Genomic DNA, 19,017 nt, shown 5'->3' on the forward strand with positions numbered 1-19,017 from the left:
TTCATAGCTGACCATCGCAACTAGACCTATACCAGACCAAATTCAAGAATCTTCAGGATAATCAGAGTGGACTTCTTCGACATTCAGCTACCAAGTTTGAGGACCAGATTAATGTTATAATGTTCCTGATTTGTTTTTCCCAAAGGGTTAGCAGTAGAGTAGCCAAAATGCCTGTAGAAATATGCCTTGTCCTTGTAACAGAGGCTGATTCCGCATGGGCCAAAAACAGCAGTGTGAAAACGGTGTGAAAACAGTATAAACCCTTTTACACCGTTTTAAACCCTTTTACACCATTTTCACACCATTTTCACACTGTTGTTTTTGGTCCAGTGGAATCAGCCAGAAACTCTGTTAATGAGGCAAGGCCTTTTTTCCTCTAAGCAGTTGGCAACTCAAGTAAGCAACATAGGTTGGCTCTGAGGTGTGCGTTACTCGGGAATAAGCTTGGTGGTAGTTGTTGGCTTTGCTTTGAAGTCAACAACCGAGGTTACTCCCAGGTAAAGGATTGGGCTTTAGTTCTTTGCATGAAAATTAGTGGGGTTTAACAGTGCTTAACAGGGTTACCTTCACTGCTTCCCCAAAACTAGGTCTTAGGTTTAATGCTAATAATTGAGCCCAGGGGCCCAGGCCAGCCTAGATGTGGGGGGGGGGGCATCCCCCCCATGATGAACTCTGTGTATGCCCACAGAGAGGGCTCTGAGTGCCACCTCTGGCACCCGTGCCATAGGTTCACCATCACTGGCTTAATTTCTCAAGCCACCAATCTAGCATAATCCCTTTGGTATTTTTCCAGCATTGGATAATAAGCATGCTAGCTGCAACTAATAAAAAATTAATATGTGTTTTTTGTTTACAATAGGTGTTTTCATTGATAAATAAATTAAGACAAGTTCAATAGTAGGATTTATTTATTCTCCAGTTATTTTAGCAATCTTTGCAAATATTGATCTCCAGATGTTTGTTGTAACTGAATACGATCACCACATATGAATACAGCCTCTCGAGCCATCTTTATTATCTATTTTCATTTCATGGGCTATTCTAGTTGAAGTAAAATACCCCCTCTGAGAAATATTTAATGCATGTTCTTGTATACTTTTTGAGATTGATTTGAAAGGGAACAGGTGGAATATTTGTTTTCAGTCCTAATAATTACATTTAGTATTTAGTTCTATTTTTCCAGTTGGTTTATTTTATTTAATAATATCCTATATATGTTAGTGATTTATTTCCCTTCTCCTTTTCCTTTCACTTTTACTTCTACATGTGTTTAAAATCTTAGAATTCCGTTAATGGTCTATTTAATTGATCTTTAATTTCCTTCTATGAAAAATTTAAAAGTTAATTATCAACAGCCATGTAGGCTCCTTCTGCATATTCAGAATAATGCACTTTCAGTCCACTTTCACAGTTCTTTGAAAGGGGATTTAGCTGTTCTGCACAGTAAAATGCAGCTGCAAAGTGTACTGAAAGTGGATTGAAAGTTCATCATTCTGCATGTGCGGAAGGGGCCTTAGTACCTTCAGGAATCCTTCCTTCTGTCCAAAGTTGACTACTATTATTTAAAAGCACAGTATTTGAATCCATTAGTTTTATTTGGTGAAGGGGAAGAGACGTAAGTCTTACAAATTAGTCAACCCTATGGGTTACAGTCCAGCTCCATTAAAAGTAAGTGATTTATAGTTTTATCTGTATAGGGCTAATCTACACGTTACATTTTTGTATTAGTTGTTTGCATTTTCCCCACTGTCATTTGGGAGATTTGGGGAAAGGCACTTTTAAAGCCCTGGAAGCCTGATTGGCTTCAAGTCAGTGCTGTGGGGGAGGGAGTTCCTGTGGTGTAGCTCCAAAGATGAGCAGCTTAGTCCCCCCTCCTGGCCGCTTCAGCTTGGGAAAAAACCATGCAGAGGCAAGGCAGGAGCCTTTCCCTACAGCTGCAGTGGGACTGCAGAGAAAGGGAGTTTAGCCTAAGAATCTGTACCCAACTCACAGAAAAAGTAATGTGTAGTCTGTCCTTTAGACAAAGTGATCTTATGTACACAGCACAACACAGTGCAAAGGGTCAGTTGTCCACAAAGTAGATTTCTGTTTGGTAGGCACCAGTTTGTATTGGACTGTTTACTTTGGCTTGCTAAAGTTCAGCTTGATGAAAAGAAAAATGACTGATGACAGATTTTGAATAGCAGGAACATGTAATTGTGTTTGTTTAGTTTCTTTTTGCGGGCAGTGGTGACATCACCTAAATATATCTGTGTTCAGCTTGTATTTTGTGCAGAGTAAACTAAATGTTAGCAGAAACAAAGCCTACAAAGAAGAGGAAATTAGATAATAAGATCATATATATAACTTTGAGATTTTGATTTAAATAGACAAAAGCCAGAACATTCAACAGAAGGGCTTGTACTTGTCCCAGTGTGGAAATGATAAAAGCTACATAATAGAAAGGTTTAAGAATGGGGTTTAAATGTCCTGGCTCTTCTCAGTGAGTTTAAATAATGTTTTGTATTTAACTACCTGTAGGAAGTGAAATGGAGAAGCCCTTATACAACACATTAGTAGAATTTTTAATAAATTAATGAGCAATGTATTGTCGAAGGCTTTCACGGCCGGAATCATTTGGGTGCTGTGTGGTTTCCGGGCTGTATGGCCGTGTTCTAGCAGCATTCTCTCCTGATGTTTCACCTGCATCTGTGGCTGATCCTCTGAAGATGCCAGCCACAGATGCAGGTGAAACGTCAGGAGAGAATGCTGCTAGAACACGGCCATACAGCCTGGAAACCACACAGCACCCAAATTAATGAGCAGTTTTCCAGGGCTTTGCAAAATCTGTTTACTTAAGCCACTACTAAGTTGTTTCTGAGCATTTCTGCGCTGATGGTGTTGAGAATCTGAAAATACATCACTTTCTTAAATGATAATTTTACTGTCTGATCCAGAGTGGGCTGGATGGCTGGGACAGTGTCACTCCAGTGGTGCCTATACTCCACTCCCTTCTAAACGGCTTTCCCGCAGTGTGGGAAGTCCAGAAAAGTTTTTTGAAGGGCCAAAAATATGCCATAGGGGAGAATAGAGATATACCATGAAAATTCTGGCGTATCTCTGCTATGGCTCTGCCAGTGCACGAGACCTGGCTGGGCAGTGGAGACTAAGGTTGGCCCTGGCCTGCCTCTAGCCATGCTGTTGCAGCATTCTATGCTGGCAGGCCTAGGCCAGGACAGAGGCTTCCCGGTCAGGCACCACAGAAGTTACCCCTCTGCCAGCGCAGGGCTGTGGTAGCTCCAGAATGGGATCCAGTCCCCCCCTCTGGATTAGGCTGTATTTAATTTGTATAAAAATGTATTCTGAAATCAGTATATGCTTATGTAATACCAAGGAATTATTTTTCTTGCATTCAAAGTGAAAAAGGTTGTCTTATACAGTCTTGAATTTGCCTCTTGTTACCAAATATATCCTTTACATTCTGAATGCACAGTGCTGTTACAACTGCAATGTGTCCTAGTGTGCCTGACAGTGCAGTATCCTGGCTTCTGTCTGCTGCTGTTATTGCACAAAGAAATATCTCTTGTTGATCCATAGCAGTGGTTCTCAACCTTCCTAATGCCGTGACCCTTTAATACAGTTCCTCATGTGGTGGTGACCCCCAACCCTAACATTTATCCATTTTACAGATGGAGAACACTGATGTAGAGAGTCTTAGGCGACCCCTGTGAAAGGGTAGTTCGACTCCCAAAGGGGTCCCGACCCCCAGATTGAGAACCACTGATCCATAGGTTCTATCCCTAAAATATATTATTTCATTTTGAGCGTAATTTTTTACTGTTTGCCCATTTTTCCAAGAAGCGTGTGTTAATTTTCCTTTAAACTGGATCACAGTCTTTAAACTGGATTCCCATTACTTGCCACTTTTCTCAAAGCACTGTTTTTTGTGATCACCCCAGTTTGAAGATTCATACAGTCTCAGTTTTTAGAATAGGTCATTGTGTTGGCTTGAATTTTTAGGCTTGCTCAATCTGTTCAAGCCCGCAATTTGGATTCCTTGTTAAATAGGTAAATAGTTTAAAAATTGTATGCCTCAGTTAGCCATGTTAACTGGAAAATCACATTTGTAACTTTTCCCCCTCTCCTGTTTTGGTATTCTGGGAAGCCCTGGTTTTCTTTACCATGTAGCAGGCCTTGCCAAGCCAAAATGAATGCTTACAACCACCCAAAAATACTGACAGCAGCTGCATCCATCACAGGAAGATATTTTCTTATGTTATGCTCTAGCAGGTCACATTTTGCAGCAGCATACATTTTTGGGAAATTCACTAAACTAGTTATACCTTGTTTTGCTGGACAGAGGAAATCAGCAACTGGGGAGCAGCAAAAGTTTCAACAAAGGCCCCTTCCGCACATGCAAAATAAAGCACTTTCCACCCACTTTCACAATTGCTTGAAAGTAGATTTTGCTATTCCGCACAGTAAAATTCAGCTGCAAAGTCCATTGAAAGTGGATTGAAAGTGCTTTATTCTGCATGTATGGAAGGGACCATTATTCTGGGGTCCTGGAGATAACGTGTCTATATTGCAGGGGGATTAGGGAGATACTGACACACACGCTGCTCTTCTACAAGATAACTACCAAAAAAGAGTTTGCTAGAAAAGATCCGATGACTCTTTTATCCCTCAGTATTTTCATTTGTAAAAATCAATACTTGCTTTTAACTCTGTTTAATGTTGTGGGCCTTGGTAATGTGCTTTGAGATTCCAGTACAAAAGAAATTTGCATGTGGCTAATTACTATTAAAGAAAAAAATCAAAGCTTATTGGTTTAGCAATTATGAAGATTTCAGTTCAATGTCACAATCTTTAGTTACAAAAGAGTTTATCAAATGTTTATCAGGTTATCCAAAGTATAATCAAATCACAGTTCTTTTATCTCATATAGCATCTTTGATTAATGTTACTTAAGAGGACTGAATAGAGGAGAACTTATGTTATGCTCAGTTGCTTGAAGGAAGAACAGGATAACTTGTAGGGGGAAATGTGGTAGAAAAAAATTATATTACATGTATTTTTGTGCAAAGTAGTCCTGTTTTTCTAAAATATAATATTTTGAATTATGCTGGAGTTGGGTATAGTTTCAATATTTGTGAAGTTTTGTTCAGGGGGCCAAAGTTATGACCCTCAAAGTGGTAGCCCCACCTCCTGTTAGCTCCCATTGGAAACAATGGGGAATGGGGCACCTGCTTTGGGGGACCATAACTTTGACACACACCCCCCGCCATGGACCAAACTTCACCAAACTTGATGCTGCTAGCTTTAAAAATGTGCCCCCTGCAGGCCAAAATGCAAGAACACGAAAAATACAAAAAAAAATCAGACGGACCCAAATATATTTGGATATCCAAATATATTTGGACATACCGAATCTGGTATTCAGGCTTATTCAGGTAAACAGTTACTTTTATGCCCGAATCCGAATTTTACCGAATATTTAAGGTATTGACCAAGCCTAGTCTGGACTGGGAATGAATCTAAAAGGGAGGAAGAAGAGGCTAGCACAAATATACTGGCCTAGGGGACATCTTCAGCCTGTGATTAATTGTTGTACCTCTGAAGAAAATAAAAGCCAAAATGTATTTTGTGTTTGGTTGGTGTTCAGTGACCAATTGGGAAAAATATGGCGACAACTTTATTGATTACATTTTCCTCTGGTCTTAGCACAACATAGACTTTAGACAGTGTGCACAGCTGATAGCCCGACTGTTGATAAACCTTCCCCCACATTACACAACCAACTATCTCAAATGGGCGGAAGCCTGTGTTTAGTAGAATTTACTTTATAATTGCAGGCAGCGTGGTGTAGTGGTTAAGGTGTTACATAGGTTCAAATTCATACAATGGAAGTTTGCTGGGTGACCCTGGGCAAGTCACACATTTTTAGCCCCAAAAATGATTAGCATGTGGATGATTAGAATGTGGATGGGAGACCTGCAAGGAGCACCAGGGTCTTGATGCAGAGGCAGGCAATGCCAACCACGTCTGAACATCTCTTACCGTGAAAATCATACTGGGTCACTGTAAGTCAGCTGGGACTTGATGGCAAAAAAAATTGTTGTTTCATTTAAAATGTGGATGCTAAAAATTAAAAAGTTGTTATGAAATGGTGACTTTCTGATGATATATTTTTATCTCTTTGTAATAATATATGTTTGCTTGTAAGGCTGCCTTGTAAACCAATTTGCTGTACAGGAACTGAGTACATTTATTTTGTCTAAAAGTATTCCATCTGCCTACCTTTTTAGGTCTAGTCCATCATGTCTGTAATCTTCTAATAGAAACTGCCACTCTCTGCTTGGATGTGGATGATAAAAGCAACATCAAGACAGCAAATGCACTGCTCCTCTCATTGCTTGACATTTTGCACCACATGCTGATATACACAGCTAATATTATCCGTCTGACATTACAGGTATAAAGTCTATTTTCTGGTAGAATGAGCACCATTGTACCGATCTGTAGTCTTTTTGCTGTTGTTCATATTGTATTCCCCACTAACAACTTTATGAAGTTAAACAGAATGGTTGACCAAGCAACATAGTTTTTACAGACAGTGGCTATCTGTACATGTGAGTTTAAAAAATCAGCTTTTTAAAACAGCTTTATTAATAAATACCCACAATGGGTATGCTAGATTTTGAATAGTCTCTTTATCTAGAAAGTTTTGAACTATTTTGCATTTTTCTATTTATGTACATGCAGCATCATTTAGCCAACTCTCTTTTTGATGCCAACCATGACCATTCACTTCGTTTTTGGATTGTATTATATTAGGCTGCGAATAAGGCATCAAATATTTGAATGAATGCACTTCAATATAAAGATTTACTATACGTACAAATCTAGTGTGCTGAGGTAAATACTCTAGTATATATTTTCCTGGTGTGCTAAATTTTGAATGTGCAGGGAGGTTTTTGTTTTGTTTTGTTTTTAACATTAGGGAACATTCTGGCCTTTCACCTACAATCCATTATGGTATATTCTGGTAATTGATATATGGCATGAGGCTAACAATTATATTTTATTTCTCTTAGACTTTGAATTAATTATGTAAAAAGTCTGATCGAAGTGATATTTAACATCATCTCATTAGAGAATTCAATACTAGACTGTTTGTTCTAACTAGTGATAAGATGATGTGCTTTTTGAACGTGGTTATTTAATAACAAAAACAAACTGAACGCTTAAGCATCTTGAAGATAAACACTTAAGCAGCATATATCCTGAAGTGGTGATTGTGATGATCTTCTACATGCTTTCTTCCAAATATTTTTCTTATTATTTTTTTCCCTTATTAAGGCACAGAAGTCGGGCACAGGAGGGGACACTCAAACTGCTGAAGATCTCCTTATTATTAATAAGCCGCTGACAGTCCTAATTAGCCTACTTATTCAGTTGGTAAGAGCTTCTTAAGTCTGTTGAAAAGTTCACTGTTTTGGATTTTTAGCTTACCCATCCCAAATACTCAAATCAAATTAACAACATGATAAAAAAAAATTCCAAGAAGAAAAATACAGTGTTTCCAGTTCATAAAATTTAATTATATACCCAGAAGAAAGATAAAGGGCCCGGCACATACTATTAACACACTATCACAGTATCTCAGATATTCTCAAATTGTCCCATGTATTGCCATTATCTTGTCTATCACAAAAAGGAGCCCTGTCCTTTCCCTTCACCATAATCCCCACGTAAGATTTTCCTGTTAAATCACAGTCTAACACTAGTTTGAGCATTAACTAGGGTTAAGGAATCTCTTGCTTCCTTCACAAATGATTTTCCTTTTCTTCAGTTTAATCTTGGATAGGCATTAAGTCTGATTACCATTTGCTATGGTTACTAAAATTTAGAGATGATCTAAACCCAGGGTTTAGATAAATTCCACTTTGTGACAACCATTAATCCATCCTTTTGTTTGAAATAATTCTGAGAAAATAGAATGATTAAATCAGTGGTGAAAATGCCATGTTAAATAATTCAGGTAAATCATCTAGTACAAGGATATCCTACTGTGAAAGAAATGAAAAGTGAACTTTGACCACAGCAAAAACCTTGAGTGTAGAAACAGGGAGGATTTGATGCCCCGAAAAGCATGGATGCGTGCGGCATGAAAGTGAAGCCTGATAATTAGGACGTGATCCCAGGAAGTAGGAAGCTAGAAGGATGAAGAAGCAGAGGACTGAATGACAGAGTAATCAGTGAGATGAAAAACTATTACAGAGTGGTTGAGGGTGTTGCAGTGACCACTGAGCTTGTAGTTTGATGGCATTAGATTCTACCTTTTTGGCCTATGATGAGCCCACCTCTTTTGGCAAGCCATTATCTGGACACTGATTATGAAGTGTGGGTGCAAGACTAAAGATGCAAGTTAGGCAAGAAGGTCACCTTACGTGACTGAAATTTTATCATGATTTGCCTTGATTATAAAAAGGCACGGTCATGGCATAAAGGAAAGGTGCAAATAGAAATGACCAGTCAAGCATTATCAGCTTTACGTAAATTATCCTAAGCGTTTTGATCCAATGAAGGTGCCCCTAGGTATAGTACTCTATTGTTTTGCCTTAACTTGTCTGAACAAAAGAATGTCCAGCACATTTAGCTTTCACCCTGATAAATTTCACTCTCAAAGCTGACACTTTACTTGTATCTAACTTCTCCCCTTCCTGCTTTCGTTTTCTGTAAATTCCCCACGTAGGCATACTATAACTCCTGCCACCTCAAAGTCTCTCCCCACAGAAATGTGCATAAAATTTCAGTATGAACATTCACTCATACACATAATATAAGAGGAAGAGAGAAAAAATAAAGAACAAAAAATGGTCTTAGTAAATAGCACATATAAAGCTGTGTTTTGGAAATCCAAACAGAAACAATTGTGAAGGACGAACAAGTTGGTGCCATTCGATGTCTAGGAATTGGTACTATGGAACCATAAAATCAAGAAAAAAAATGTAGAGGGAGATAATTTGGTAAGCATACCTGATACTGATATTTGCTGGCCTTTTCATAGAAATATTAAATAATTATTACAGCATTTCAGAAATCTTGTTAATTTGATAACCTTGAAATAAATGTCTTTCAAGATTTTGAAAGTACTTAGTCATCCATGAAACAAAAGGTGGATTATCAGATTTAATAATAGATTTAATGATAAATTTGCTTTTGCCCTGCACCTAATATTTGTCAAATGAACCTACGTATAACTCCCAGCAGCGAATGAACTGAAATGATTATTCTGAAATAAATGAACACATACAAGAACACATGTAGCTGAACCAGACTTCTGCTCCAACTGGGTCAGTGTTGTTTACTCAGACTGGCATTGACTTTACACTGATCTTTTTGAAAAAAATACAGTGTAAGTTAATTCACATGCGCTCTGGAAGGAATGGCATGCATTTGTCTGCCTTGCAAGGTTGTGCCTATGTCACCATCTCTGAAGCAACATTTTTGCAGGCATTATTTCCTGCCATGCCAAAGTGGGCTTTTATGAGGACATGTAAAAAATCCATAATTACAACAGCATTATAACTGGCTGTGACTACAATAAGGTGACCAGATGGTCACCTTTGTGATCCGGGACGGGGAAGCGGCCGCACGCGCATGCGCGGCCGCAGAAGCACACAGGCTTCTGGGGCTTGCCGTTTGCCGCCCTGTGACAGGGCAGCAAACGGCAAGCCCCAGAAGGCCATGCGCTCCTGCGGCCAGGCGCACGGGAGGCTGCCGCACTGCCTTGCGCCCCAGAAGGCAGTGCAGCAGCCTCCCAAAAATTGGACAATTTGTAGAACCCGCGGGACAAATTGTCTAAAGGCGTGACGGTCCCGCCAAAAGCGGGACGGCTGGTCAGCCTAGACTACAACCTATTTCACATTTTAATAGAACCTCTATAGCACATGCTTGAAAAAAAGAAACAGTGAGTTGCCACACCTGTGACAAAACTGTACCCTCAAAAGCTGAAGGGAAATTGCTGCAGAGTATGTGTGAAAGGAAAAAGTCGGAAAAAAAAGAAGAAAATGTGTAGAAAACTCCCTTGTGAGGAAGCTTTGTCGCCAGCACTGGACAGTATATTCACAGTAGCAATGAATCTATGCAGAAAATCCTCACTGTGTGGAAATAGCCTGATATTAGCATAAGGGATTGTTGTTTGCCCTTATCTAACAAGTAAAATATGATGAAAACTCTCCCAATTTAATGTGTTGGTCAAATGCAGAAACCTTTTAATATCCTACAGGATGCTAAGCATTAGAATTGTTACTCATTTTCTAATTCCTGTTTTACACTGAAATATGTTTTCCCTTCAATCTATATGTTACATTTTGAATTTCCTTACCTTGTGAGCACTTCTGGCATGAACTGTGGCTTGCTTTAGTTTTCTGTTTCTGTTGTTCAGTCCTTAATTTGAAAAGCACATACTTTCCTATTGAAGTCTAGAGACTGTGCTGTAGTTTTGCTAGTATTTCCCTTTGCCTGCTCAGCATGCCCCCCTCCATTCAAAAAGAGTTTTGGAATGTTTAACCATGAGTTGTGTTATGTTTGTTCAAATGGATTCAAGCACCAGTTGGCTAACATATCTTTTGCTGACAAGGAGTTACACCAGAGGCGTAGCTCCAAGGGGACGGGGGGGTGCACAATGCACCGGGCACATACCCCTGTGGGGGTGTGATGAGGGCATTCCGGGGGCATTCCAGGGCAGGGGCGTTCTGGAGCGGGACAGGGGCGGATGACGCACAAGTGCACCGGGCACTTTTCCCCCTTGCTATGCCTCTGAGTTACACTAATTTTGAGGTAGGCCAACACAGTTAAACGTTATGGCTGAAGCACTTGTGACAGCTCTGACTGCTTAATAATGTTTAAGCAATTGGGAACAAGTCACAGGATCTCATCCACCCCTGCTTTCTTTCTAGAATACAAATTCCACCCCCTTCATTTTCTGTGGTTAAACATTACATCTGCCATGAACTGTGATAAAGGCTAAGGAGGGTACCCTTTAGCCACAATTTGGAACCACATTTCAAAACTGAAACTGGGTTCAAAGCATGGCTTGGGGAACCAGGATTATTCACAGCCATTCTGATCTTTTCAGAAAAGGCTGCATGATATTTCAAGTAAAGCAGGAATTAGTGTTTGAAGTTTGAACATCAGTGTTACTGTGTTCACAAACACAGGCTGATTCTGCACGGGCCAAAAACGCCAGTGTGAAAACGGTGTGAAAACAGTATAAACCTTTTTACACTGTTTTAAACCCTTTTACACCATTTTCACACCGTTTTCACACTGCTGTTTTTGGCCCATGCGGAATCAGCCACAGTTCAAATCAGACCCACACAGCAGTAGAAAGAGTGAATTAAGTCTTCAAACCCTGCTTAATTTCACAAATTAGAACTACACTCCCCACGCTGTTAGCATTTTGAAGAAAAAAAGTAATCAAAAGCTCACCCAAACCACTAATAATAGTGGGGAGGGGCAATTTCAATTAGCAAAATGGAGTGAGGGTTGGGGGTGTGTGTTAAATTTTCTCTTTTCTCTTTTTATTGCCCCAATCCAAATCAGGGTTCATTTAATTTGGTGTTTATAAAGACATACAATCTTTGCCACATCTGTTTCTTTTTATGTCATCCATAATTCTCTGAAACTTTTATCTCCTTTACTGGGATTTTCTTATTTTTTAGCTTCCGAGTGAGGACACTGAAATATATGAGAAAGCGTCACAGTGCTTGTCTTTGCTAGTTCAGCTCTATGGTGGGGACAACATGGATAGTATGTCTCCAGAAAACATGGACAGCTTTGCTGAAGTACTGCAGTGCAAGAAGGAAGTGAAAGATCGAAAGCTTTTATTGAGAGTCATCAAAAGACTGGTAGGATAACTATTTAACTTTCACTATTACCATAAAACAGTTCTGCAGCCAATTATCAGATCTGTATACTGTGGTGTATTATGTTTTAATGAGATTTTTGCTCGCAGAAATATAATCCTGCTTGTTGCCAAGCTGCATGGTGGCTAGTTTGTTCGTTCAGTCTCATCTTCTGTTAGGAAAGGATTGTCGGAGAAGTCTTGCTGTACCAGAGACAAGTGTCAGATTCAGATGAGCAAAGTGGCAGGATACAAGACAAAGTGTATGAAAAGACACGATCTCAGTCTGGGTCTCACTGATGTCCTGGGCGACTGAAACGTGGAAGAAAGATTCTCAAAGCTTCTAATGAGCTACTTTGTAGGCTGTTTCCACACAGGTTTCAAACTCACTCAAACTAGACCTTTATTAGGCATCAGGAGGAAAAAGAGAGAGAACATATCTAATATACACCAAATAGGGTTAGACAAAATAATACGGCTGATAGAGGTATCAGGCGTATACAGGTATCATTTGTACATGGGGGGAAGCCCAGAAAATTATTTCAAGAAATTAACCAGGAAGTTGGCCACCATTTCCAGTGTCTTAGTGTCCTGATTGTTCAGAAGATATTTCAGTTTGGAAAAAACGGGGGTGCCAAAGTTGGGGCCGTCAGAAAAAGGCTAGGTCTGAATTCCATGAATCTGGGGCAAGCAAATAAAATATACTCTAGGGTCTCTTCAGAGGTTGGGCAATGTGCACAAGCACGCATCTGGTGTAGAGATGTCTGTTTCCACACAGGTCGTCTAACCTGACCCAGTGCTGTTGGGAAGCTTTTTAAAAATTCATGAACCTTACAGCATTTCCATAACTTTTCTCCAATCTCTTCCAAGCCTGCTTTGCTGCAAAGTTTTGGAAACACAGCAAAGCCTGGGTGGCTGCCATGCGGCTGGGAAAGCTTGGATTCTCCCTGTTCCAATCACACAACAGCCATTGCCCTGTCCCTTTAGTGGCCATTTTCCTCCCTTGCCACTGAGGGCTTTATTATTTTTTAAATCTGCAATTGAATATCAGTTCAATAAATTTGTATATCAGTTTCTCTGAATTCTCAGTTCTCTATTTTTTTTAAAAAAATGTTCTATAGCCTCTTTTGTAGTTGGGATATCAAGGGATGGGCGTATCTTTGTAGTAAAAAGGGCTAGGGACTTTTTAAATGAAAGGTGGGACATCAGATAACCTGTACCCTGTAACACTTGTACTAATTTTTAAAAGCTCAGGTGGTGCAAGGGGGCAGCGACACAGCCTGGACAATCAAAATTGCAGGGAAATCTGTCATGTAGAACCGTTGTTGTTGTTGCTGCTGCTGCTGCTGCTGCCGCCGCCGCCGCCGCACTGTATCAGCAGTCACAGCAGTGATGGGAAGACCACACAAGCCTCTTCTCACTTGGGAAAAACCATAAAGTGTAACAGGCCAAGACCATTCAGTTGGTTTTTAAATATATATATATATTGGTTCCTCTGAAGCATGGAAGAGTCCTCTTTTATGGTTGAAGCTATTTCTCTCTAGAGAACGTGCACAGCACTGGGTCTGTGGGGTGAGCAATTAATGAAGTTCATTGGAGTGCCCATTTATGCTTTTCAAAGAGCCGGTATTCAAGAATATTAGATGGCTGTAATATGGCCAATCTAATAATTCAGTGTGTCAGTGTGAGGGAACCGGGTAACTCCCTATCACATTTACACAAGAAAGTCTCATGCTGCCTTCCTGAAGATCCAGGAACAACCCAGTGCTATATGGTACCGTGAGACTGCAAACAGCAATATTTGTTTCTGTCTTTCTGGTCTCCAAATGTGCAGATTGAAGCAATGTGGACCTGCACTCCATGCTTTTTTCTCCTTCTCATTTGCCATCACATACTTACAGCTGATAACTCAGCTTTCATAGTTTAGATGCACAGTAAATTAGTAACATGTGAACCATGAAAATTTTCTAGTTCTAATGACTGTGCAAGACATGTACATTTAACCATGATTCATAAATTCAAATGTTGTATTTTCTGAGTTCTCAAGAAATTTGTTATGTATTTATATAGCTGGAGAATGTGACGAGAACATGAATTCCCTTTAGTCACCCTAGCTTCTAGTCAGTGATAAACCTATCTTCCATATTGCTGTCTAATACCCTTTTAAGCCCATCTATGCTTGTGGCCATCACTACATCCTCTGGCAGTGAATTCCACAATTTTTATTTTCAACCCCTTTTTAAATAATTCCTGACACAGAGTTTGGCTTTTTCATTGTGGTGGACAAGGAAGGCAGAGGTTGTTTTTTCTTAAAGCGGGGGGGGGGGGGGGGGGAGCTGTGAGGAAATTCACTCAAATACAATTTAGCTAATGAAACTGGAGAATTAATGGTTAAACTTTTTGAATTTTGTGCACTAAGATATATTAGAATCTATCTTTAAAAACATGAACAGAGTTTTTATTCTACCAAAATTTAGTATGAGATGAGCATCTTCTTCCCTTCAAATGTGAAATATAAAGTGTTTCATTTGTGAGGGTCTTTTTAGTAATTCTTTTGCAGTTCAGAACTACAGATTATTGACTGTTCTTATCAAGAAAGAAAAAAGCAGTAATGGTAGAGGTTTTGTAACCAGTGTAACACTCAAGTTCTTCACTTTGGCACTGGAAACTTGCTGACACATGACTTTTCATTCCTTGCACACTCCTCCAGTATTTGGCAAATTAGTTGCATGAAGAGCAGACTGAACTAGAATATATGACAAATTGTATGATCCGCACACTTAACTGTAAATCTGCTCACAGTTCTCCAACTTGAAGTCTCTGGGGGAGATGCTTTAGTTGGATTTTTAGGTAATTAGCTCTGCAGTATCAACCAAGGAAGACAGTGTTTGACTGTAGCAGGAATAGCAGTCCTCTGAATTTCTTGTTTGGGTTATAATGAAAATTGATTCGTGAGTATCTTCAGGACTTGGGATTTGTAACTGGATGGGTACAAGGAAGACAGAACCATAGTGCCTTCACTTGCACTCCAGTTTTGCACAACTAACAGAATTGCCATGAATCTCCCTGCTGCTGCTCAGTTGCACATAACATTCAGTGTAACCATGCCACATAAATTCTAGAAGATGAGCTGTTTTACCATGATGGAGGAAATTAACAGGGCCCTGTTGCTCTCTAAAGACAAGTTTATTCTGGTGTGACCTTTAAGCAGTGTTCTGGTGGATGCCCGTGGTGAAGTGACTCTAGCCCATGAAAACTCACTCCTGAGTAAATGTGTTAATCTTTAAGATGCCATGGGACTCCTTGTTGTTTATATATATATATAAACCTTTATTAAGCATAGAATCCATATAACAGCCAACATTGTCCAAACAAGTATCCCATACATGAGGACCATTGCAGGTAATCATTTCAAAGTTTCCATAAGGAACCTAGCTACAAAAGTTAAAATCTCAGAGGCAGAATTGTTTAATAGGAACGTAATCTTCCCCACAGTAGAGTATTCATTAACGATTACAGGACAAAGAGCAAAAAGTCTGGTCCTAGATCCCTCGTATTTGGGGCAGTCGAGCAATATATGTTCCATGGTTTGAATCGCCGTGGTACAATGGGGACATTTCCGCTCTTGCAGGTCGATTTTTCGGAACCTTCCTTGTAGCATAGAGCAAGGGAAGGAGTTACATCGAGCCCTAGTGATTATCCATCTATGCTTGGGCTCCTGAAGTAAACTCAAATAATCTGCCATATGATTGATTTTAAATTTGATGTTAAAAAAGAGGGGGGAGCAATTGCTTCTCGCCTTGTCCTGCAGAACTTGAAACTCTTGATCTAGTAGTCGCCTTTTTAATTGAGAGAAGATTTCAGGAGCAGGCAGCATTTGCAAGGCTTCCCAGGAAAATCCCAGGGAAAGTATTTTAGTTTCCACTGCCCGCCACCACTTAGATTCATGAAGCTGAGGGAGGATAAGATATATAAGACTGTCAGTATCTGAGTTAAAGCGCAGGCGGACCCAAAACTTCAAGGTAACCAGCCAGGCTCTCCTTGTTGTTTGTGTCTGATGTTTTTTTCATACAAATCATCGGGGTTGCTGTGCTTCTTAGCCTTTTTGATGTGTTTTTTAATCTCTTCCTTTGGCTACTAATAATTCTTTACTTGTTCAGGGCTGTGCACCATCTCCATCTCCTCTGCATTGTGTGTTTTTCAGAGGGTTCTTGAAGTCCCAACTGTTACTTGCCTGTGTGTTTTCCATTGCTCCTTGTGTTCCCTGTGTAGGTGTAAGCAGTTGGACCCATCCTTTCACTAAGGAATGCCACAAAGACATGGGACCCAAAGGCTGGCATCAGAGCAAGACACTGCTCCGCCCAAAATGGATGCCTCTCAGAGGCGGATTCTGGTGTAAAATGGTTTAAAACAGTGTAAAAGGGTTTACACCATTTTCATACTGCTGTTTTTTGGCCCATACAGAATCTGCCAAAGAGTTGTGGCATACATCTTGTGTGTCAATCTTGGGAAGGAAGGTGATTGGCTACTGAACTTTTTTCATGGCCCTAAGGTGTGCCTGGCTGGACAATGGGGCTAGCTAATCCCCATTGCTGTGTTCATTGCTCAGAATATATTTGTTTTACTGTTCTATTTGTATTCTTTAATAAAACCAATTTTAATTATACCACCCCCTGCACATTTGAAGTTTTCACCCAGGACTATTTTGGTGTACACAGGTTATCAATCCCAGTCACCTGCTCTCATTCTCTGTCTCCAACTAATTTCCCCAACTAAATTGGAGACTGCCTACTTAGGGTAACATGGGAGCATAACACAGTTGACTAAGCTTGACTGCAGCCTTGTACAGTGTGGCCCTGTCTAAATATGCTGCACAGCTTATTCCATTCATTAGCAATTCTTCCCAGCACTGTTTTTGCCACTGTTCATTACAGTAAAAATCAAACAGAACCACTTTGGAAGCTATTGACAGATGGTACAGTTAAGATATATTTATAGTTGTGCTTATTCGGGTTGCAGTGACTTTTATTGTGATATCGCTAAAAACTGGTTCTAAATTGCTGACACAAAACATTCAGTCTTCCACAGTTTTTCCTTCACTGTCATTTAAAAAGAATATTTTAAATTCTCATTCAGGTACATATTCATTAGTCCTAGTCAATCATGGAGCTTCTTTCAATATGAAATGTTTACCTGGTATGAGTTACTAGTTCTGATTTCAAGAATGGAAGTCCATCAAACTAAGACAGTTTAGCGTATCACAAATTGTTAGTAGTTGGAGGTACTAATATAACTTCATTTTGTTGTCTCTTTGCTATTGAATCAAAAAGCTCTTTTGTATATAAACTCTATCTAAGCTTTTTGTATAATAATTGCAGGTATGTTTTAATGAAAATTGAGAATCTTGAGAGATCACAGATACAGAAGCCTTTACCGTGGTAGGGTTGCTTAGCAACATTAAACTATTACATTTTCAGGCCCTATAATAACATGATACACTTCTCTGTTGCCGGTCTCTGATGAAAAAGTAATAAAACTAATCCCTTTTGAAAGACTGTTTTGCAGGAGTAGAATACAAGGAAGAGGTAAAGATGTTTTTCCCTCATATCAATTCTACGGTAAATTTTTATCCATGTATGTGAAGACAAAGTATCTGTTTCTTTTGTATCTCTAATTGAGTTATAGCTACAACACACCTCCGTGTCAGCTTTTGGAGTTGTACACATTTCAGAATAATCATGAAAAGCCACATTGTAGTACAGTTATACAAAAATACAGCTATAGCATGACAACTGGATTGGGGCACTGGTGTTTGGACAAGTCCTAAGCTCAGGAAGTTCTTGACACAAATATGCAAGATATATTGAACCACCCTTCCCTGAATGTCTGTACTGCAAAACATTTGTGACCTCCAGTGTCCTGTCTGTCTGGCCAGGAAGTAGTAGGTGGGCTGTAGGGGTGTTGCTAACAATGGCTTTACATGTCTTTATTCTTTCTTGCCAGAAACAATGGGAAGTGGGAGTGTTGGAAAATTCCAACAGTCTCCCAGTTACACAGAGACACGTAGATTGGTTCAAAGAAGCAAATAAGCTTTTATTCAATAATAGCAGGACAATGTGCTGTAGTCAGCCAAAAAACAATGTCTGAAGAACACATTTCAAAGACACTTTTTTAATATAGTCTTTCAACCAGGCAATTTAACGTTGCAAATACCTGATTGGTTACCTTTTTGCCACCACACAATTGTCTGAAGTTGATTGGTCTGGTGTCTGAATTGACACCCAGGCCAGCTGCAGGGTGGGACCCCCTATCTCTTATTAAACAAAGGGTCTGTCTGCAGCTAGTTAAAGTATCATTAGACCCAGGTATGACTCAGCAGAGCCTGTAGCAGGGCAGAACATCAGAATCATATTACATACTCCGTGTTTTCTCCAATAGTACATTCCTTTGTTCAAAACATGATCATATGAGCAATATGAACGTGACAGCTCTCATTTCAGACTTGTGTCTGTTCCCTCTAGACACTGACACTTAGACCCTGGCCATTTTGCCTTATAATCTAGTATTTCCGACAGGAGGAGACAAAAGTATGTGAGGGGGAAGTCCTGGCAGCTGGAAACTCTTTCTGGCTAGCTATGGGAAGTAAGGGGGACAGCTGGCTACTAACCTATGTCTGCCTTTTGAAAGTGACCTCTGGCGAAAGAGATGATTTACTGAGAGTTGAGGAATGGGAGAGAGGCTGAGATGAAAGGAAAAGTATTTTCCACAAATAAAAATACAGCAGCCTGTACCCAACTATCCATGTATTGGAAACTACATGACGTTCCCTTGCATACTTCTCCATTACAGCAACGCCTTTCCACCTCCAAAAAAGATAGTTCCTAGGTCAGTGATGGCGAACCTTTTTGAGACCGAGTGCCCAAATTGCAATTCAAATTGCAATCGCAAAGTGCCAACATGGCAATTTAACCTGAATACTGCAGTTTTAGTTTAGAAAAAACGGTTGGTTAGGAGCTTGGTGGTAGTTGTTGGCTTTGCTTTGAAACAACCATGCAACTCTTCTAACGGGTAAATCACAGCCCTACGAAGGTTTGCTCAGAAGCAAGCCCCATTGCCAGCAACCG

The 19,017-nt window shown here is 39.8% G+C and overlaps 1 protein-coding gene across 4 annotated transcripts in view; it reads left to right on the top strand.

Moving 5' to 3' along the window:
* ULK4 (unc-51 like kinase 4) overlaps positions 1-19,017 on the top strand; it is a 221,534-nt gene that overhangs the window by 114,160 nt on the left and 88,357 nt on the right. For all 4 annotated transcript variants that reach the window (XM_048511796.1, XM_048511794.1, XM_048511797.1 and 1 more), the window contains 3 exons: positions 6,288-6,454; positions 7,342-7,440; positions 11,712-11,897. In XM_048511796.1, the coding sequence (XP_048367753.1) occupies positions 6,288-6,454; positions 7,342-7,440; positions 11,712-11,897 (452 nt within the window). The remainder of the gene's footprint in view (positions 1-6,287; positions 6,455-7,341; positions 7,441-11,711; positions 11,898-19,017) is intronic.

This window comes from Sphaerodactylus townsendi, linkage group LG11, assembly GCF_021028975.2.
Source record: "Sphaerodactylus townsendi isolate TG3544 linkage group LG11, MPM_Stown_v2.3, whole genome shotgun sequence".
Taxonomy (NCBI): domain Eukaryota; kingdom Metazoa; phylum Chordata; class Lepidosauria; order Squamata; family Sphaerodactylidae; genus Sphaerodactylus; species Sphaerodactylus townsendi.